The following is a 23,095-nucleotide window of genomic DNA, read 5'->3' on the forward strand; positions in this document are numbered from 1 at the left end:
ATCACAGCACTGCATTGCGGGCACCAAAAGTTCAAAGGGGACATGGGAATGGAGAGGTTTCGAATATCTGGGTGGGAAAGAACAGCCCCTCAAATAAGGTCTGATGACTATTGCCATTGCACATTTCTAAACTTTGCAGGAAGGCCACACCCCCTCAAATGCTTGGCCCGAGAGAGGAGACAGTACTCAGAGGTAGAGCTTCCTGGAAATGGTAAATACAAGGTGCCATAGTGCAGAAATTAACCTGTAGCTAGCTTTCTCCTAACTGGGTTTTAATTCACCGGCCACAGATTCTGGACTCTTCGTATCAGTCAACTGGCATCTTTGTGAAGCTGCGGTCTCTACAATAGCTTTTGGCCACCCAAAGTACTGTTAGCAACCCAAAGTACTAATTCTGGTATGCATTTTGCTTGGGATATCTGCTAGGAATTGGCTTGCTTTCTAAATATGGTGGGTGTAGAGCTAGTGCTAGGATCATTTTACATGTTCTAAATCTATAGACTCCTTAGCAAAAAAAAAAAAAAGTATGTTACAGACTTGCTGGTATTATTATTTTCTAACTTGGAACTCCTGTGGAAACTGTCCCCATTCCATGAGATACGGCTTAAGCTGTGGTTGCTAAAAGATCTCAGACTCTACCCAGGCATGGAAATCCCCTCCAGCTGAGACAAAGCAGAATAAGAAGTTGGGGAAGATGAATTTTGACCTTTAATTTCTTTGAATTCTAACCCACAAAAACAAGATAATTTTATTTTGAACTTTAGTTTTTTTGAACTGTAATATCTCATGATTTTGATTTCATTTCTTGGACATTAATTTCTGCCTAGATATTTGATAAAAGAAAGAGGTTTATGTTTTAAAAATTTTTTTGGACATTACTAGCATTTTGTTATTGAAGTTTAATGTGCATATTATTATTGGAATAGTGTACTTTTGTCATTTAATCTCGGTGCTGATTCTCTGATACGCTACGTGGACAATATGGATAGGCATAATAAAAGTGAATAATAAGAAAATTAATGTAATTTCAGCCTTGGTTACAAGATGGCATTGAATGATTTGATTAATGCATTAGAGGAAACTATTTTAGGACCTTTCACGAGCCAAATTTTTCTTGCCTACCAGTGTTCCTGGGGTGAGTACAAAGTTGGTTGATATAAGAGGGAAGGGTAGCCTCATGAAGATGGGGTGGGACTGTTCTGACAGGCTGCTGAGATCCTCTTCGAGGATGTCAGACACACCTCTGCTTAATGGCTAAATCACTGGTGTAAGAAAACAAGAATCAAGGGAATATCAGTGGGAATCATTCTTAACCAATTCTTGATATTACTTTCTGTGATAGGCTGAGTAATGGTTCCCCAAATATGTGCACACCCTAATCCCCAGAACCTATGAATATGTTACCTACATGGCAAAAAAAAAAAAAGACTTTGTAAATGTGATCAAGTTAAGGATCCTGAGGTGGGAGGTTATCTTGGATTATCCAGTTGGCCTGATATAATCACAAAGGTCCTTATAAGAGGGCCACAGGAGGAGTCAGAGTCACAGGAGGAGGTGAGGTGAAGACAGAAGTGGTGATGGGAGTGATGAGCCTTGGCGATGGAAGAAGGAGCCAGAAGTCAAGAAATACAGGTGGCCACTAGAAGCTGAAAAAGGCAAGGATGCAGATTCTCCCTTAGAGGCTCCAGAAGGAACCAGTGCTGCCAACACCTTGACTTTAGCTTGGTGAAATGAATTTCGGACGTCTGACCTACAGAACTATTAGAGAATAAATTTGTGTTGTTTTAAGTAACTGTGTTTGTGGTAATTTGTTACAGTGGCAACAGGAAATGACTACATCTTCCATGTGAAGGAACTCGATTTAGTATATCTCCTGTGTTCTTGGAGTAGGAAATTAATCCAATTGGTGAATTTGAAATAATAAACTGAGCACGATTGACTTGGTTTCATTCTCTTCCTCTTTGGGAGCCAGTCAGCCCCAGAAAGCACAAGTTCTACTTCTTGCAGGGTGAGATGCTACCCATATGATGAGACCTGCCCCAGTCAGTGCTACTAGGCCTGGATGGTTATGTTTATATAATTCTGTGGTTCAGTATTAGTAAGCTCATTTGGCTTTCATGCTAAGCCAATTCTCCAGTGGCTTTTATCAGAATAAGTTGATATTTCGGCCTGCACAGACCACTTCTTTGTCTTACGTCTCTCTTTGTACATAACTCAAGCATGGAAAAGGGTACATTTGCAGATACAGTAGTACCCCTTATCTGTGGTTTCACTTTTGTGGTTTCAGTTACCTGCTGTCAACTGCAGTCTGAAAAATACTAGATAGAAAATTCCAGAAATAACAATTATTATTATTTTTTTTAGGCGAGGCAACCCTTGGTTGACCTCACAGATTGCAAAGAACTTGTCAGCTTACAGTCTCTTATTTTTTTTAGTTTTTACACCTACAGCACCTGGTCTTCCTGGATGGTCTCCCATCCAAGCACTAAACAGGCCTGACCCTGCTTAGCTTCCGGGATCAGATGGGATCAGGCTTGTTCAGGGTGGCATGGCTGTAGACTAAAAATTCTTTTCATAATGAATAAGCAAAAAGTTTTAAATTGAGTAGTGTGATAAAATCTCAAGCCATCCTACTTTGCATCCTGCCCGAGATGTGACTCATCCCTTTGTCCAACATGTCCACACTTTATGTACTACGGTCACTGAGTAGCTGTCTAGGTTATCAGATAGACTGTTGCAGTATCCCAGTGCTCATGTTCAAGTAACCCTAATTTTACTTAATGCTACATTCACATCATTTTTACTACAGTAGATTGTCATAATTGTTCTATTTATTTGTATTGTCATTAATCTCTTACTGTACCTAATTTATAAATTAAACATTATCATAGTTATGTATTGGGGAAAAGATAGTATATTTAGGGTTCGGTACTATCTGTGGTTTCAAGTATCCACTTGGGGGTCTTGGGACATATTCCCTGATGTTGTGGGGGCCTGCAGTAGTCAAGGAACAGAGAATTCCTATGCTACCCAAGCCATTCTAGAGCACAAAATAAAATGGAAAGATATGCAATTCATTTTATAAGCCTGGCTTATCTCTGATACTGAGGACAAGGACAGCACAAGAAAAGAAAGTGGCCCAATCCCATATAGAAACAGGGAAGAATCAATCACTCAATAAGTAAATTTAATTTAGATGTATTCTGAAAAAATAATGCATCACAATGAGTTAGAATTTATCTTATAATGCAAGAATAGTCTAAAATAAAATTATTCCTAACTGGCTACATTAACAGATTCATTCAGCAAATGTTTATTGAGCTCCTATTACATGCCAGGCACTCTTCTGGGAGATAGGTAAACTCAAAATTAAAAAAAAAGTTTAAATCAACTTTATTTATGAAACATTATCATAAGAATCATAATTCCATAAATCTTCCATTTAAGAAAAAATATAATCTCTTAAGTAATAGCAATTTCCTAAACTAAAAATGAGCAACAATTCAAAATTTATTTTGGAAATAAATTTTAAAAAAATCTCTTGTTCAGTTGCAGGTTTGATTGAAAATTGAATCAACCCTGAAGAGAACCCAGTATATCAAGATATAGTGGATAGTGGAATGAAATAGTACATGGGAGAATAAATGGAGGCAAACATTTTGGTGGATGGATATTTCTCATTACTGCTGAAGGATGTGGTAGGCTCGGGAAAAATTCTTTGGAGAGGATTCTGGAATGGTCCATATATGCTTTCTGGAGAGGCAAGAGGGAGAAGAGATCCCCTTGGATCCACCAACAAAGAACCATGAACTGGAGAATGAGGTACGTGATGTTAATTTCATGTGTCACCTTGGCTAGGCTATGGTGCCCAGTTGTTTGCTCAAATACCAGTCTAGATGTTGCTATGACGATATTTTAAAAACGTAATCTACATTTAAATCAATAGACTTTGAGTAAAGCAGATTATTCTCCATAATGTGGATGAGTCTCATCCAATCAGTTGATGGCCTTGAAAGCAAAGACTGAAGTTTTCCAAAGAAGAGGCAAATCTGTCTCAAGATTGCAGTGTCTACTCAATTTCAGCGTCTACTGAATTTTCAGCCTGCAAAATGCATGTGCAAAATTGCAACATCAACTCTTCTCTGAATTTCTAGGCTTCCAGCCTGCTCTACAAATTCCAGACTTGCCAGCCCCACAATCGTCTGAGCCAATTCTTTAAAAGAAATCTTTCTCTCTATACTTATATCCTATTGGTTCTTTTTCTCTGGAGAATCCTAACTAATTCAAGGCAGAAGAACAAAGTCTGAGAGTGAAGAAGAGACTCTGAATGGAGAAGAGTGAAAGATCTACTCTCAGATGAAGCTGACCTATGGTGAAGAGCTATGTTGCAGAATATGCTGCCAGATGAAAAAGTCCAAGTGAGTACATGGATTTTGATTTATATTCTAGTGCTTTTGTCTGTCTTATAATTCCAGCAATCATTTTTCCAGATTCCTCCTTTTCAGTTTTTTTCTATCAAATCCATTTTACCACAGAATACAAAACTGGATCTGTATGGCTCCTTATCAGTAGCCACATTTGCTACTCCCCATGACTCTTTATGAAGGCTGGCATCTTTTCAGAATAACTCTAGACCCTCTTAATTTCTTAATATGGTTAACCTTTTCAAGAATTTTACATTTTCCTTCAATTAGTTTGTTAAATCATAGAGTGAGCTTTCCCTTCTTCCTCTATACTTGTTTCCTATTCAGTTTTCAGGCATTTTTTTATCGTGGTAATATACACATAACATAAAATTTAGCATTTTAACCATTTTTAAGTGTACAGTTCAGTGGCATTAACTATACTAACAATATTGTACAATATTTTATAAGTGTGGCTTAACGCTGATACCAGTGAGGACAAGGACAGCCCAAGAAAAGGAACAAGAAAGTTTGTAGAGCAGGTTGGCAGGCTAGAAATTCAGAGAAGAGTTGATGCTGTAATTTTGAGTGTGAAATCTGAAGGCTGGAAACTCAAGCAGGAGTGGACACTGCAATCTTGAAGCAGATTTGCCTCCTTAGAAAACTTTAGTCTCTGCTTTTAAGGTCCTCAACTGACTAGATGAGACCCACCTACATTATGTAGAATAATCTGCTTTGCTCAATGTCTATTGTTTGAAATGTAAATTATAATGACATCCATCCATTTTCATAACTTTTTCATTATTCCAAACAGAAGCTCTGTACCCATTAACCAAAAGCTTTCTCTTTCCCCCTTTCAACAGTCCCTGGTAACTTTTATTCTACTTTCCTTCTCTATGAATTTACCTAGTCTAGATACCTCCTATAAGTGGAATTGTACAGCATTTGTCCTTTCTACAGTTGCTTTTTAACTGAGTAAAAACTTCTCCAAAACAAGATAACTATAAAAAATATCCAGGAATTGTTGCCCACACCATTATCTCCAAAGAAATTTGGAAAAATTGGAACCTGAGCTCATGTTTTCAGGCAACGAGGCCACAGTCTTGCAAGCTTCTTCAGGAGAAGCCTGAAGCTCAGTTTTGAGGCAGTCTACAGCCCCCTTGTGGAGTCCACATCTACCACAGACCTGAGTCTGGAGGCCATTAACCCACTGAACCACAATAGACTTCCTAGAACACCCCACAATCTTTAGCTGAAGCCAAACCTGCACTGCTGTCTGAGACAGCCTGTCAGTGGGGCGGGCCCACAGCTCAGAGAGGCACACTGAAAAATTAGCCCTGTGTTCCCTCTTTAAACCCATGCTTTCAACATTAACTATTTCACTTAACTTTTTACTGAAAAATAAAACACAAATTAGAAAACTGCACAAAACAAATGATTATAATGAGAACATGTTTCTAACCACCACCCAGGTCAAGAAATAGAACCTAATCAGCTACCCCAGAAACCCCTCTATGTGTCCAATCCCTGTCTCAAACCCCTCCTTTCCCCCAAAGTAACTACTTTCTTGACTTTCTTGAACTACTTTATAGAGATATAATCACATACCACACAATTCACTTATTTAATGAGTATAACTCAATAGTTTTAGTGTATTCGCAGAGTTGTACAAACATTTCCTATTATAGCTCTTGCTTGCATCCAGCATACAGTTCATATAGGAAAGGCAGAATAAATGCTTGTCCTGTCTTTTTATTTACCTGTTTTGGGGATATTGAATTAGTTTTCTTCTATCCTCCAAAGGTGACCAGTTAGTTGGGGTTTTTTATTTTTGTTTTTGTTTTCTAGATTTTTTATACCATTATGAACTCATGATTCCAAATGTTTGATGAGTTTCAATTCATTGCAATTATTGCCCTTAGTGATGCTCAAATTGTCCCATCGTGGCCAAAACTGCCTCCCAGGTCCCTAATTGTCTTTGATAGCCTCTTCACTATCTGATATGATGAGCTGCTATAATGCATATCACAGACTTTGGTAATTTAAACAATACGATATGGATATAAGAATGAATAAATTAATAGAAATATGGGGACTTCGTAAGTCATAAGATTGTGCAGTAGACATCCTTTTTTTTTTTTCTGCCAGCCTTTATTGCACTTTCTACTGGGAATAGTTTCCCAAAAGCCATTTTGAATATCATTCCTCATTCACTCAGCTTTATTAAAGTGTGTTGTGAGGAACTGACCCCATTTTTGGCTCCCGTTGCTGCCTTGATTGACTTAAGCCCATCAGCATATCCAGTCACCCTGTCCACAGTAACTAGTTTAGAGATGGATGTAACCAAAGTCCATGAAAGACAAGAAGATGGGGCTTCTAGGAAAGATGTTGGGATAGTTAGTTTTCCATTTGAAAGAAGATATTAGATTTCTACTTCTTACCATTCACAGATATTAATGGAAGTGATATTAAGAAGCTAGAAGACTCTATTATTATTATTATTAGAAGACAGAAAAATGCAAAAACGTATATTGATAGATTGATAATTTGGTTACATGATGTTAGGACTACAAAGCACCATAAGTAAAATTAAAGCAAATGGTAGGAAATATTTGCTTTAATTTTACTTATGGTGCTTTGAATGGTAGGAAATATTTGCTACATACATAACAAGAATTAGTATCCATATCATAGTAACCCATCTAAATGTGGATAAGAAAAAAGGCAATACAGTAGGAATGTAGGCAAAGATATGAGCAGATAATCCATATAGGAGGATATGGGCAAAAAAGGGACTCCCCTCCCCCCGCCACAAACCACTGTAAACATGAAAAGTGCTCAACTTCACTATTAATCAAGGAAGCGCATTTTAAAACTGCAGCATAGTATTCCATAGTATGGATATACTACAGTTTAACTAGCCATTTCCCTACTGATGGAAATTTAGATTATTAATTTATTATATACAGTTCTCAATGAACATCTCTGTCTTGCCTCCTTGAACCTATCTCTGTTTTTGAGATATTAAACCTTATAAACTTAAACCTAGAATATGAGAAAAAACATCTTGGTATCTGGGCCCCAAATTGAAGTTGTATATTATGTGAATGTACTCTGAAACTTACCATCAGAATGTTCTTGGGATTTTATTCTTAATCATGTGCTTAATCTAATGCACTTAGAGGCTACTGGAACTTTTTCTGGTCAGATTAGTTGAAACAGTCAGAAATTGTTCTCTTTCCTTGAAATAAAGCTGATTGAAGGATTACATTGTCTGAATAGCTGTAGGATTCAGAAACTCTTTTATAAAGACTTATTTTTAAGTTAAAAAGATCCATGATTTCTTTTGGATTAATGGTTTAACATGCATGTTTTACTAGAGCCTTACTTTTTCATTTATCGTAGCAATAGCTTGTTTGTTGCTCATTAGATGTAAGTATATTCTAGGGAGAATAAATTGTTGACTCTCTGCGCAGGAGGGAGAGAAAATATTTATCAAATTCAACCTACATATGCCTTTTGTTCCAGCAATTCCAATTTTAAGACTCTCTCCTAAAGCAATACTTCCCAAGTATATACACACACATACACATACCCACATATAAGGATGTTCACTGCACCATATTTCAACAATTCAGTTGAAATATGATAAATGCCCATCAATAAAGGAATTGATAAATAAATCGAGATCTGTCAATATGTTGTGACAGCTACGAGTCTCACCTTGGAAAAATGTGTATAAGAGAAGGTCCTGGCAGGGAAAAGAGCTCTCTCCAGATGTTTCAAGTAAAGAGATCTTAAGGAAAAGTTTACTTACAAGGGGTTGAGCGGTGTTATGCCAACAAAGAAGAAATGGGGAAATGCCTACAGATCAGCAAAGGAGGAAAGCTATTACCGTTCCTAGGGTTGAAGGACATACATTAAGGGAGAGGACATACATTAACTGGAGCCTAGTGAAACTTGGAACCACAGAATCAGGGCCACTCAGTGGAGCTGTAGTCAAAGAGGGATACAGTTACTGCAAAAGACGGAGCTGAAGTGGGGAAAGCAGGGAAGGAATACACTGACTTCTGTCCTCATGCTCTGATCTCTTGCTGGTCTCTCCCATCAGCTGAACACAATCCGAGCAAGGGAGCCTGAGTGAGGCAGTCCGTAAGAGTCAGCCCGCTGGAGCACAGAGCAGGCCAGAGAGAAAAAGCAAAAAATGATCTATGGGAATAAGGAATGACAATGTTTATGTTCTATTTTTAAGTGGAAAAAAACCTTGCAATTCATACAAGAATATGCTACTTTTGTAAAAGAAACTCACAACCACATAAATGTATGATCATAAACATTATGTAAGAACACAGAGCAAACTATAAACCTCTATATTACTTTAGAGGGCGAAAACAGATGGAGAGAGGAAACTTTCTCTTTTTCTAACTTTCTACATTTTTATATTATATAAATTTGTTAAGTATTTATTTTGTGGTTAGAAAAATAAACTCTATTTTCCATGAAAAGAAAACATTGTTACACCTAAGGTGAAGACAAAGATAGAAGAAACCCCTAAATGGTTGTTAAAGAGTTAATTTACTTAAGGGCACTACATAGAGAAACACCTTTAAAAAGCCTGTAATTCTTTTAACATTAAAAGCAAAGAGTAAGTCTCATATGCTGTAGTGGTGGTTAGGTTCTCTGTTGCAAAGATCAGAAATCAAATCAATATCACTCAAAGAAAAAGGAGAATTAAAAAAATAAGGATATAGAATGGATTATAGAACAGAGGGATAGCAAGAAATAAAAATTAAGACTATCTCTTTTTGTCTCTCTCAGATTTTTGTCTCTGAGAAGACTAATTTCAAAATCCTAGAAGAAAGAATCTGAATGGCCACGCTTGGTTCAGATGTTCACCTCTGGTCCAACTGGGTATAGTCAGTGGAGCAGGATCATGTAATGTGATATTGACAGATCCTTTGGATGGAGATAAAGAGATATTGTTAGATCAAGGGTAGGACATATGTTTCCAAGCTACTTACTAGAATTTAAAATTTAAAAGGGAGAGAACATTATTAACTGATAAGCTAAAAATCACTTTCGAATTGCCCTATAGCTGACAAATAAAAAAGATATTTCTGAGGGCCCCATAGAAATGCAGTAGTACACACTGATATAAATAAAATCAGCTGGTTAATCAAATAATATACTATCAGAATAATACAATACAGATGCTGAACTATTTAAAAAGCTACAGATCACCAGAAATCATAGTCACTGGCTTGAAAAAAAAAATCCTAGTAATATATTTCTACAACATTTTATAGGTCTCAAAAGGATTCCATGTTCACTTTCTTAATCAAGAAAACCCTGTAAAGGCAATTGAGGCTCAGAGAGGTTAAGTGATTTGCCCAAAGTCACATAGGAACTGCAGACTCGGGACTCAAGACCTGTGTTTTCACTCAGAGAGGTCTACCTCATAGAATCTGCTTTGTTATTTTTCCAAAGGTTGTTTAAACTTTTTTTTAATATAGAAAGTAAGGCAGAAATAATTCTTAAAGTGCTAAATTTTTAGAGAAAGAGTGGATTACGAAAGTTATTTTCTCATCTAATTCTAAAGCAAATAGATTTGAAAACCCACTAAAGAAATCATTTGTTTTTTTAAAAAGCAAATAACTAGAACGATAACAATCAACTTTCAGGGTGTTGGAAGATATACTTTTGCTTCACTATAATGTTTAATGTGAAATGACTGAATTCTTCTATTAAAAATAACCTTTAAACAAAGTTTTAAAAAAACAATATTCGACATTTTCTCGCCTGTAAGAGACATGCTAAAAATGAAACTATTCAAGTTGTCTAAAAGTTGAGGAGAGCTTAAGATTTATTATGGCTCTGTACGTACAAAACAAGCAGATGTTATAATCTAGGCTGCAGTGATTGTCGTATATATCTGAGAACTCGAGAGATAATGACTAAGCCTGGGAAAGGGAGAGACAAAGGTAATATTTTCCTGGTGTCCTGGTAGATAAAAGAATCTTTCTGGCTACTGTAGGGGTGTGGACTCAGCTGCAGCCTTTCTGGCACCAGAGGAAAAGGCATGTGGTAAAGAAGATATGTTGTAACAGGGCCCATGGGGCAAACGCTTCTATATTAATGATGTGATGTATATTTTACCCACATGATCCCAGGTGTTCTGTGCAGGTGTGCACACCTGTGGAGGAGGAAGTGGAACAAACTTAAATGGACTTCAGTTGATCGCATTAGGGAGATTGGGACAATTAAAGGACTCCCAGTGTCAGTTTTGTCTAAAAGAATAAACAAGTAGGATGATATTTTTTTCCAGAAAAAAGGCAAATGATGATAGAACCTTCCCTTAAAAATCCTATTATGAAGCAGTGATTTTTAAAATCATATGGAGTTAAAAACAGGTAAATAGAAGAGTGAAGTAGAAAAAGTCTTTTGAAGTAGATGTAAACAATGGTAACTAATCAATATGACAAAGACAGTAATAACACATCTATAAAAAAGCATATTACTATTTTATAAAAGTGGTCAATCTGGAAAAAAGTTAGCTTAACTTACACTGTGCACTATAATAAACTTCAGGTGGGTCAAATTAGATTTAAAACTATGTTGCGGATGTTTTCTTTTTCTTTTTTTCCCCGCTAAGCGTCAGTTTTCCTCTCCCTAATACATCACCGCCACCATAATGAAATTTCCTTCACCATATGAAATTTCCTCTCCTTGATTATATTTAGTGTTGGTGGGAGGTGTTAAGTTCTGTTACCATCTTTCATTTGGAAGCTGAAGGTGATTCACCCTTCCTTTCTCTAGCCAGTACAGGCAGGGGATAGGCATTTGACCTAAATTTGGCCAAATTAGTGGTCACTCCTAGAACTTTGATCCTTAAGCTGATGCAAGGACAAGAACAGTGGTTGGTCAGTGGCATCCAAACAGGCTCTTCTAACTAGAAAACAGCTGCTATCCTTCTAGCTTTGGTTCTTCAGAGTTCCTTGGCCCCTTCCTGTTCTCAAGCATGTTCTCCCAGACTCATAGTAATAGGTTGCTTATACTAGCCAGAGTGAGATTCTTTCTATGTCCACGTGGAGACTGCAATTCCAAAGAAATAACTGAAGAGGAAGAGAGTATATGAGATGGTTGGTAGTTTCATAGTTCACTTTAGAATATCTCCTCTATAAGGAAAGCATCCTGATAGGTAGTCTGATGGTTTGCATTCCTTCCTCTTACCTCCCCCTATAGGAGGAGTATACATCTCTTATCCCACTGATGTTGGCTTGGCCATGTGACTTGATTGACCAACAGACTGTAAGTGGATATGATAGGTATCATGTCTGAGCAGAAACTTTAAGTATGACTTGCCAATTTTTCTCCCAACATATATATTTTACTTTATCCATTTCATTCTTCTATCAACATTGTCCAAATCCATGATAGTCTTGTTCATTTACTTCAATAGCCTATTAACTCTTCTCCTGGCTTTTAGCTGTGTACCTCTGAAGTCTATCCTTTATACAACTGTCATTGATGTCAACTCTCACCCCATAAGCCACAGATTAAAAAGCCTTCAACGGCTCCCTCTCCCCTACCTGGCATTTGAGAGCCATCATGACTTGCCTCCTACATACTCCTCTGCCTCATTCCCTGGGCATTCCTAGCTCCCTACTTTATGCTCAGCAATACTATACTGCCTGAAGCATCCTGAACACTCCACCGTGCCTTTGTCCATCCTGTTCTGGTCACTTACCTTTCTCTCCCTTCTAATTTTTGTCCAAATAATTTCTGTTCAACTCTCAAGGTTCAGCTCATTATTAGTGCTTCCAGAAAGTCTTCCCCAGTACTTCATAGATATGTACTTTCCCTGTGTCTCCTTGATGCACACACCTCTGGCACCTTCCATACTGATTTTAAATGATTTGTTCTGTATCTTTCTCTCCAATGGATTGGCATCTTCTGGAGGACAGGGATGGTATCTTATTTAGCTTTGTATCCTCAGAATGTAGGATAACATCTGGCACACACAGCTATTCCATACACATTTGTGGAACTGAAATAAACCAACAAATTAACCATTAATAATAAGAAAACTTTGAGCAGTCGGATAGTCTCTAGCTGGGATTCTTACAAAGCTAATGGCATTATGAACTGGTTCTTCTGGAAAGAAATATAGGAATGTGGAACAAAAACCATGAAAATGTTCATTCTTCACCTGGTATTTTTCCCGTTTGTGAATATTCTCCAAAGAAGTAATCCAAAGGGGGGAAATTTATACAGATGTTCCTGGCAACTCTAGTTATAATAGTGAAAAAACTGGAAGCAATCCAAGTGTCTAATAGGGAAATGACTAAGCAAACAATGGGATTATTACATAGCTATTAAAAATGACAAGAGGTGAGGACTATGTCAACATAAAGTGTGTATCTGCAGGAACGCTAAGTGGAAAAAAGAACACAGAGCAGTGTTCAAACACTAGTGGTTAAGGAGGTGTGTGTACATTAACAAAGATCATAGGCCAATTTGGAGAAAAGAAATGGCTGGACTTCAGTGTTCACTGGGCCTTATTTTACCTGCGCAATTCCATGAGTTTATGACAATAATAGTTGAAATGTCATGCAACATAGATATCCTGAAAGTCCTCTGCAGAATAAGGGCTCTAAGTTATCTACCACATTATATATTCCAAGAGATAATTCCATGCTAAATTCTCATCAAATTATTATGGACATAATGCATTTCTTCAAGAGAACAAAATACTTTTCTTTAGTTTAATGCAACGAGCAATTTTGAGAGCTTAAGTATGTGCTAGAGCATTTATAGTCTCATGAAATTTCCAGAATACATGGGCAAAATCCTAAGGTGGATATGTGTTATATTTTGACTTACTTTTATTTATTTGAGTGACTTTACATATTAGGGCCTAGAACAAAGAAAAGTCTGAAAGACTTTTGGCCTAAACCTCATATTTACAAATTGCCTCAATTTTATACTTTTGATGTTGTCTCCTAAAGGGATTTTATGTATAGTCACTGAGGTATACTGATAAACATTAAAAGGAAAAAGTCATCATCATATAACTCTAAACTTGTATCACATTGCCATTGTAGTGCACTACAAATTAATATTTTATAAATCCTGTTATTATCTTGTGAATAGCAATATATTGACATTGTAAGATATTACAATTAAAAGAAATAAGTCACAATTTTTTATATCTTGTTTTAGAATTTCTTCATTTTTATTATTCACCAAGAGCCTCAAAAAGTGGATATGGCCCAGACCTCTCTAGATCTCTGGGAGACCCTGATCATAATGATTACTTCATCTCTAAAATGTAATAGTTTTAACTAGGGGCACAAAACGAATGGGTTATTAGCAACTTAACTGTGTAAACACCTAACTAACAAACTGCTGTCTACTAGCACTGTTCCTGCTGCCATGTAACTAGTGGTCAAAAAATTCACAGCTTCTGCAGCAATGGTTCACAACCCTGGCTGCAGATCAGAATCACCTACATTAGCCCAGACACCACTCCAGACCTCCTGATTCAGACTCTCCAGGGCTGGAATCTGGAGATGCCTGTGCTTAAGAAGCTTTCTTCCTCTAGTCTTTCTCATACCGTAATTCCTGTGGATCCAGGACTTAGAATCCCAGCTAGTATTGTTAACGGTACAGTTTAGCTGCATCAATAGATCCGAAGACTAGTCTGAGGATCAACCACAATTTTCAATGTAGTCTTTCTGAGGTGATGTGTTACGAGTGCCACAAAAACAATTTAGAAAAGAAGTATGAGGATGCAATCCACAGATTTTTGGGGGGGAGGGGGTATGGAGAACTGCCCACATAAAATTTTTGATTAAATTATTTTTAATTATTCTTCATATTTCTTATTATGTTTAAATATATGAAAGTAAGTAAATGCTGTCAAAAGTGTTATGGTCACGTGTCTGTTCCTGTAAATAATGTGAAGTACCAAGTTTTTACAGATGGTAAAAGTTCAACTAGCCCATCCTGTAAAGTGACTGGATTCTTTTTACTCCAGAGAGAAACAAGTATGAAGCAAATTAGTTTACAACAAATTTCTCAGGATATGGGCTGAGATCAGCATACATGCTGTCCATTCTCATATATCTTCTATTTTTTCATCCTAGTTCTGTACTATGATTACTAATGCTCTCAAGATAGTGACCCTCTCTGTATCTCAGCAAAATTCCTCATCCATGAAATAAAGATTTAATTTAGTTCAGCTAAACCCAATACATATACACACATGTGTCTGTGCACACACACACACACGCAAAGTTGGAGAAGCATATGGGAACTAAAGAATCAGGATATGGTCCTTCCTTGCTCATAGCCTTCCCACCCTCAATTCGCCTTGGCCTACATCCCACTTGGATTATGTTTATGGGGACAGACAAAGAGATCTTCCCTCTTGCTCATAGCCTTCCCACCCTCAATTCACTTTGGCTTACATCCCACTTGGATTGATTATGTTTATGGGGACAGACAAAGAGATCTTCCCACCTCTTACGTCAAAAGCACAGGTAGATACTGAAAGCATATAAAACTAAGGTTATATTTATCCTTTGAGGAGCTATAACCAGAATATTTAGACATGGACCAAATTCAGAAAAATCAAGTTCAAAAGGACCATGGTTGTGAGTAATAGCAAATGGCCTTGTGCTGATAAATACAAAGTATAGTTGTCAAGATGGGGAATTTAATTGTGTTCCAGAAAGAGATGACTGTTAAGACTTTCCAGATGAACCAGAGAGTTGAGACAATAATAATTTCAGTGAGAATCCAATTTGACCTTCCTCATTTGAAGGTGAGAGTGTTAGAAGAAGGATGACATATTTGTATATGGAGCTCTGTGGTTAAAAGCTTTTGCCTGAGCTCCAACCACCTATCTAAATAGCCCAGAAAGCATCCACAGATGCTATATTCCTTTTCCCCTCCTGAATTATTCAGATAACTGCCCTCAGCCCATGCTTCACTAACTTAGGGATAGAATCCATTTATTTAACTACTGCATGGGCTACAATTGCTACCTCAAATGAAAACCCAGGAAGCTGAATCTTCGCTGCTGTTGAGAGTATATAATTAGCTCCTTGTGCAGCCTGACCCCACGGATTTTTCTGACGCATTTGGCCTGCAACGTGCCCTTTCCGAGACCTCTAATATCTTCGCAGCTGGAGATGCCCAAAACTGCACGCAGGACTTCCTGTGGGTGTGACCTTGCATTTTTTTAAAGGCTTGTTGATTGGATCACATGTTTCCACTACTCACAGATTCACAATGCTTTTTAAAATACAGAAGTGGACCGTAAGTGGCTATATCAAATGTAAGAGTTGCCCTCCCATTTTCTTTTTAAAAATTGATTTTGTAATGGTGGCGTCTCAAGAAACATTATAATTGGTCAGCCTGGGGTGCCTTTGATGTCCTCTCAGATAACGTCATTAGCTATTCTCAGGAGAGGAAAGGCAGGGTATACCCCCTGGGAAAATGACAACACTTGTTTCAAGTTGGGGAAGAGCCTGCAGTTCTTTTCCTGCGTTTGGGGGAAAGCGAACACACAATGTTCATTTCCTAAATACGGGATGTGCTGTGAGGTTGGCAGGTCATTTTCCACCATGTCACATCCTTCTGGATGAAGGCAGTGGGGGCCAGGACAGGAAATGGCAATTCTCAGAATGAGACAAGGCTTTCCCAGGGCAATCATTGGCTCTCTGGAACTATAAAACATGCTCATCCAGAAACAGCCTCAGATTTTTCTTTCCTGGAGATAGCCAGAAGTGAATGGTAAGTGGGGAGCCTAGAGGGATACCGTCTGAAAAATAGCCACTGGACTTGTAATATTATATCCTTGGCCCATTATATATTTTGAGTGACTTTTTCTCATTTTGCTAAGAGATGTCTTTACTTGGAAATGTATCACTGGTGGGTGGAATTATGGAGGCATGCAAGTAAAACGAAGACCTAGGAGTCAGGAGACCAAGATTCTAGACTGGGCTCTGTGAAGAATCAGCAGCATCTAGAACCTGTCTGTGTTTCAATTTCCTCATCTTTCAAATGAGAATAATTTCTGCTGTAATATCTCAAAGGATTGAAATGCTGTTTCTATGCCTTTCTATCTCTTCTTATTTGCCACTTTTAAGAAGTTCCTAATAACAATGAGTACAGTGGATATAAAAGTGGGAATTTTGGGCAACTAAGAAGGACATATTTTTACCCCAGGATGACAGTTCTGTTTGTTAGACATCTGCAATTGGCTTCAATTGAACATGGTACAAGGGAGCCCTCAGTGAGTTGTTAAACAAAAAATTGGGGCCACTTTATTTTCTTCAACTATTACTCATTTTTAAAAGGAAGCTTTCATAGTAAAGAGACAGTGGTATTAATTTAATATAATTTAGTTTTTATTAAGTACTCATCAAAGAGTGAGACCTGATGAGCGATAGTTAAGTAGCACAAACCATATCTTCGGTTTAATTCTAAAATAATAAGCTGGAAGAGTAACAAGCAGAGAAATTGCTTCAGGCAAGCATCTAACTTAGATTTGTTTCTTACATTTGATAGACATCATAATTTTTGAGTTTTTATCTTTTTCACTCATCAGAGAGAAAAAAACTGTATTGCAAAAATGCTGGGATCCAAGTCTTCATGCGTCAAAAGGACTTTGTAAATAGGTACAACCTATCACTTGTCAAGTGCTCTCTCTCTCAGAGCAGAGGCCTGAGTATTTGCAGTAGACTTCTAACACCACGACTCTCTCCTCACTGAACCTACATCTCATTTAACAGATAGATAGTTAATAAAGTCCATCCTTAGCGTTCCCTGGGAGGAAAGCAGAGGATAGCATTAATCCTATTTGCATATGTGGATTTAAGGTCCTGAGAACTTGTGAGACTTGTCCCAGATAACAGACCGGATCTTTGAGAACTTTACACATGACTCACTGGAAAATGACCCGTTTCCCCTTGCGTGGCAGTAGCCGTTAGGTTTAACTTCTGCCAGTTCCCGGCTTGCGTATGGGAACCGCCCGCGGGAACCGCCGTGAGGCACGGACACTCGGGCTAACTGCGTGACTGTGTCCCCGCAGGGCATGGAGGGGCCAGCGGCCCGGGAGCTGCAGGGCGCAGAAGCACTGCGGCGCTTCCAGGGTCTGCTGCTGGACCGCCGGGGCCGACTGCACAGCCAGCTGCTGCGCCTCCGCGAGGTGGCCCGGCGCCTCGAGCGCCTCCGCAGGCGCTCCCTGGCGGCCAACGTGGCGGGCAGCTCACTGAGCGCCGCGGGCGCCGTCACCGCCATCGTGGGGCTCTCGCTCAGCCCAGTCACCCTGGGGGTCTCGCTCGTGGCGTCGGCCGTGGGGCTGGGGGTGGCCACCGCCGGAGGGGCCGTCACCATCACGTCCGACCTCTCCCTGATCTTCTGCAACTCTCGGGAGGTGCGGAGGGTGCAGGAGATCGCGGCCACCTGCCAGGACCAGATGCGCGAGATCCTGAGCTGCCTGGAGTTCTTCTGCCGCTGGCAGGGCCGCGGGGACCGCCAGCTGCTGCAGTGTGGCAGGAACGCCTCCATGGCCCTGTACAACTCCGTCTACTTCATCGTCTTCTTCGGCTCACGTGGCTTCCTCATCCCCAGGCGGGCCGAAGGGGCCACCAAGGTTAGCCAGGCTGTGCTGAAGGCCAAGATTCAGAAACTGGCGGAAAGCCTGGAGTCCTGCACGGGGGCTCTGGACGAACTCAGTGAGCAGCTGGAGTCCAGAGTGCAGCTCTGCACGAAGTCCAGCCGTGGCCACCACCTCAAGATCTCTGCTGACCAGCCCTCAGCGCTGTTTTTCTGAGAACATCCTTTCCCCGAATGACGGAGGCCAGAACTCGTCCCCTTGGGATTCTCCAGATTTGTAGCTCCCTCACGAAAACACCAGGCTGTGTTAGGAGCTGAACGCAAAGGATGAGAAAAACCGTTTCTGAAGTGTATGTGTGTGTCTGTGGCGGGCGGGGGTGGGGGTGTGGGTCCTCACAGCTTTTTTTTTCCCCATCACTGTGACATCCCGCCTGGGGTTGAGTGCTAGGGACTGGTATACGTGACCTCAAAACTATTTTTCCTGTATCAAAACTATTCAGTCTTCACATCACTGGCACGCCTGTTTTAAGTAGTTGTGTGGTCCCTGCCCGCCTGGTTTGAGCCGAGGCTGGGGGAGAGTGGGGTGGGGAGGGCAGAACTGCCACCCTATGGGTCATCTTCAAGCCCTACTAGGCTTTGAGGTCCTTAGATTGCCTGTGAAAGGAGACACCAGCTTTAACAACTCTCTTCCAGAGTTTCTGAGCCCACTTAAGATTTCCAGAATCCAGAGCAAACAGACCCCCTCTGAACAGTGTAGGAGGGTTCAGGACCGAAGAGAGGCCTATGCCATCCCTTCCCCTCTCACAGATCAGCCTGGGGATAGAGTGGACCTTCCTGCTTCATATTCAGACTTCTAAGTACTCTGAAAGGGGAACAACCAGTCATCTACATGCTGCTCCCTGCAGAAAGATGCTAAGGCCAGGGAAGATGACGTGACCATCAGCTTCATTTACTGACATTACATTGTAGAGAAGAGAGCAATGAGTTTGAGTTAGACAGTCCTGGGGTTATTACAGACTCTGTCACTACTGTGTTATCTTGGCCACTTAATCTCTCTGAGAGTTAGTTGGCTTCCTGGTCTGTAAAACAGAGATACTGAAACCTCACCCTGTTGTGAATATTAAGTGAGATAAAATGCCTAGCACAGTGTCTGGCTTACAAAGTATGGCTCCTGGACGGGCAGCATCAGCATTTCCTGGGAACTTGTTAGAAAGGCAAATTTCACCATTCAACCCCTGATTTCTGGAATCAGAAGCTCTGGAGGTGGAGGCCAGCAACCCATGTTTAAACGAGCCCTCGGGGTGGTTCTAATGCCACTAAAGTTGGAAAACCACTGCAACAAATGTTAGTTTCTGATCCCTTCAATGAGCTTTTACGTCTCATGGCCTCTTTAGGAGCTCCATGTTCTTCAGAGTCATTCACTGAAGGTCAAGGACAGACTGTCCCAGAAGTAAACAAAGAATGTGTGTGGGCACTGGTTAATACATTCTGGGGCACTTTCTAACCATGTGAACTAAAGGATGTAACATAATAAGCCCTTTAGAGGGCAGTGTTGCCCACTCATTGTAGAAACTGGTACAGAAAGGAATGTGAATTTACTGGCAATTGACCTTTTATTACCTTCTCTGAAAATCGCCAGACCATGTATTTTTTAATTTATTTTAAGTTTTTTTAATTTAATTACTGTTTATTATTTGCATTTAATTTTATTTAATCATCACATTTAGAAAATAATAGGAATGGCAAGTTTCTGAATGAGAGACTCCCAAGGCTCTTTTCAGGTGATGAGGTTGAGTTTGACTTTCTGAGACTGGGCATGAGCTGGAAATAGCATCCCTCTCCTAGAATAAGTCTCTCTCCTTTCCACATGAAGTAAATATGGGGAGTTCTGAATAGAGAGATCAGGAGCTGAGTTTAAGCTTATAAATGGAGGCTTGACTTGGGGGATAGAGAAATGGTGCAAGTATATTTAACCCGAAGGTACTTTGTCAGCAGATAACTCATGACCTGATGAGAGAAACTATTTAGTTCAGGAGGAAAAAAATACCCAATTAGAGGCATGTGACAGAAGCACTTAAATCTTGGAAGCCTGATATCCTGTGAAGTTATGTCTTATGGATGATAGACAAAATAGCTTGCGTTATTTTGGTAATGGGTCGTATTTTCACTTGGGGGGAGGGAGTTGTAATAAATTTGTAACCTGTTTCTAAGAAAGTACTTATAATTTCTTCAATTTCCATTCCTAAAACTGTAATGTTGAAAAATACATTGAAAAATCTTTGTGACCAAACACACACAAAACTTGGCTGTATTATTTAATTCTTTAAAATGCTTTAAACTTACCCAGTTTCCTCCATGCTTACCAATGATGGCAGAGTGTCTGAGAAAGTATAATTTCAGTGCTAGGGGGAAGGGTTAGTGGTTTTATATTTTAATTTTTCCTATAAATTGCAATTGATCTATATCCTGGTTTATTTTGAAGTTGATACTGTTGTTGTTTTTAAACTGGTGTCATTTCCTAGACTACCTTGCACAGATGCTAGTATTTTGGATCACTAGAATGTACTTCACATTGTCATTTGAGTTATGTCATAAAGGTACAACCACTCTCTAACTCCATCTTTTATTAATGCTTAAATATGAATTATATTCTTCCAATGCCTGATCTGTTCCATAGACATAAACTGGGCACTTTTGACCGCAGCAGCAGCAACAGCAAACATTTTCTATCATTAGGATATTTTGAGTGCATCAAAGTCCTAAACTCCTGAAGTTATCTATTCAGTGGCCCATTTTACATCTAATGAAGAGTGTCTACTTTGGGACAACACTTTGCACATAATAGGAGCTCAATAAATGCATTTGAATAATTTAACGAACTGCTTAGCTACATTAATAGGAATTTGTTGATAAGGAAAGAACGTCCATCCTCTAATGCGTCTGTTATAAAGATTGGAAACTCTACCAGGATCTAGTCAAGTTCAGTTAAATGGATCCTATAGACAAATATTTATTTATTTCTTTTGTGGGAATGTGAATAAGGCTTTTTCTTAAGGCCGTCATTCTATAAACAAACAGAGCGAGAATGGTATGTTGTAAAGAAAAGGGAGAGGGGTATTTAGATCACAAATATACTTAAGAAAACTGTCCAGAGTTTGAAAAATAAATATGTTTGTACTAAAGGTTTAAGTGCTTCTGTTAGTTTCTGTGGTGTACAATCGTTTGGATTGTTTTCTTTCACAATAAAGGAGATTCATTTGGTTCTGCATGTTGAGGATTCAATGAAACTACATTGTGCTTATTTAAACAGTAATCCTTAGCAAAAGGTTCTGATCCTAATTACTTTGATGCATTTGCCCTCAGGCACCTGTCATTTCCAGTACGGAAAATGTCAAAGTCAAAAGTATTTACTGGGAGAAAAAAGAGAAAGAGAGGAGTGGTGTGGAAACCACTCTAGATCAGATATGTCAAACAATCAATCAACTCGATATATTTCTCATTCAATACCTTGGTATGAAAAGAACGTGCAGGGAATTGAGACATTGAGATACAGGCATTGTACAAAGATAAATAGGGATATAGTTAAATGCAGCAATTTTTGAATTCCACATTTTTTCCCACTGTAGCAAAATTAGTTATTTCCCTTTATTGAAATAAATTGCCCATTCCTCAAACTTTTTGACCTTTCTGTAATTAATTACCTAATCTCATGTTTGCCTGTATATTAATTAGTAACTTTGAAAAAGGGCAGATGTTTAATCATTTTCACTTATAATATTCAGTATCAAACTGTATAAATCAATTTTTAAGAAGCAATCAACTCATATACAGGAATATTCTTATTACCTAGAAATCAGACTTCCAGCAGTTTCAAAACCTCTGAACATAATTACAACATGGGAAGTAATCACAAGGAAATCAGCCAAATTAGCCTTCACAAAACCTAGAGATAGGCAGAAAGGGAGGATGAGGGGCAGCATCTATATTAGGAAAGAAAAATTTCCCAGAAACCTACAGGGAACTTTTTTTGCAACTCGCTGTTCTTGACCATGCAAGGCAGGCTGGGAAATGTATCGATATTTAACTTAGAATTGGCTTTTGCCAGTATACCTAGGGTTCTGTCTGTAATGAAGGAAAGGAAGGTGGACATTGGGTAGGGAGTCCAAAAACCCATACAAAGAGACTGTAGTTGTTGCTATTGTCGGTTAAAAACTACTGCCCTGGAGGTGATCTCCCTATCTGAGTACCCGCCTCAGAGTTTCCACCTTGGAAACCTCCCTGGATCTGGATGTTGCACTGCTAATGAATGTGCAACCAAAAAAAAAAAAAAAGCCTGTGTTGGCAGGCCCCTGATTGTTTGCAAAGGTCAGACACAAGCTGGGATCCTATTTTTGTTGAAGCATATGTATTCCTGTCATAACAAGTGTCCTTTTAGTTAACTGCAGTAAATCTCTCCTTGTTGAATTGACAGGAGGTTAGGATGTTACTTTTTGCCCCTGGCGAACTCATAAGAAAGACGGTAAACCCTGCTGTGGTCTGGAATAGGATAAAGAGTGAGTCCTAAGATCTGGAAATAATCCCTTAGCAACCAGAGAGTTGTTAGGAGAAGGGAAATCAGGCTGATGAAGTAAGACCCCTCTGGGGGCCAGGAAGGACTTTAGGGACCCTCAGCATCCCCATTAATATTAGTTTGCAGAAACAGGGCCCTCCAATGTGGTCTTGAATGCGCAGGTAAAGCTTGTCTATACGAAGATACATCTGCAGAGAATGGTGCTTGATCCCAGTTTATATTTCCAATGTATCCCCAGGGGTGAAAGTGCAGGCAGGCATGCGACGCGATTTGCCCGGAACTTTAGCGATGAGTCACAACCAAGGCCTCTGCCTCCCAGACACTCAGGAGTAGTCATAGCTTGGCTTGTTCCAGCATTGCTTCGCAAACAGTTGCCAAGTTTACCAACACACTTGTTACTGGGAGAAGCTCTTTGTGTAGATGGAGTTGGGAAGGGGTGGTGATATCTAAAATCTTTCTTTTAGGTTCAAAATTTCTTTTTCCAGGCTCCCCG

General features: G+C 39.2%; 2 protein-coding genes and 1 pseudogene across 5 annotated transcripts in view; 2 read left to right on the forward strand and 1 right to left on the reverse strand.

The window, feature by feature from the left end:
• Positions 1 to 2,441: 2,441 nt before the first annotated feature.
• LOC112480321 lies at positions 2,442 to 2,560 on the reverse strand (annotated as a pseudogene).
• Positions 2,561 to 3,685: 1,125 nt separating this feature from the next.
• On the forward strand, positions 3,686 to 21,314 carry APOLD1 (apolipoprotein L domain containing 1). Of its 4 annotated transcripts, none has more exons than XM_025047349.1 (3): positions 3,692 to 3,822; positions 4,155 to 4,418; positions 17,506 to 21,314. In XM_025047349.1, exons 2-3 carry the CDS (start codon positions 4,383 to 4,385, stop codon positions 18,247 to 18,249), a joined length of 780 nt encoding a protein of 259 aa, XP_024903117.1. In that variant the 5' UTR covers positions 3,692 to 3,822; positions 4,155 to 4,382; the 3' UTR covers positions 18,250 to 21,314. The 4 variants fall into 4 exon arrangements, with proteins under 4 accessions (XP_024903116.1, XP_024903117.1, XP_015445509.1 ...); XM_015590023.2 differs by having other exon boundaries at positions 3,704 to 3,822; positions 4,271 to 4,418; XM_025047347.1 differs by lacking the exon at positions 4,155 to 4,418 and adding an exon at positions 11,646 to 11,711 and having other exon boundaries at positions 3,714 to 3,822.
• DDX47 (DEAD-box helicase 47) overlaps positions 3,692 to 23,095 on the forward strand; it is a 43,036-nt gene continuing 23,632 nt past the window's right edge. Inside the window, exon 1 of the mRNA XM_015590014.2 lies at positions 3,692 to 3,822. The gene's annotated coding sequence lies outside the window, so the exon portion shown is untranslated. The remainder of the gene's footprint in view (positions 3,823 to 23,095) is intronic.

This window comes from Pteropus alecto, unplaced genomic scaffold (genome assembly GCF_000325575.1).
Source record: "Pteropus alecto unplaced genomic scaffold, ASM32557v1 scaffold103, whole genome shotgun sequence".
Lineage (NCBI taxonomy): Eukaryota > Metazoa > Chordata > Mammalia > Chiroptera > Pteropodidae > Pteropus > Pteropus alecto.

What these genes read in the sequence shown, in the direction of transcription:
- APOLD1 (XM_025047347.1), top strand. Translation starts at nt 3,736, where the DNA reads ATGGTCCATATATGCTTTCTGGAGAGGCAAGAGGGAGAAGAGATCCCC. An exon ending in ACCATGAACTGGAGAATGAG is followed by an intron (nt 3,823 to 11,645) that starts GTACGTGATGTT and finishes CTCCCCCTATAG; the next exon opens with GAGGAGTATACATCTCTTAT. An exon ending in ACTTGATTGACCAACAGACT is followed by an intron (nt 11,712 to 17,505) that starts GTAAGTGGATAT and finishes GTGTCCCCGCAG; the next exon opens with GGCATGGAGGGGCCAGCGGC.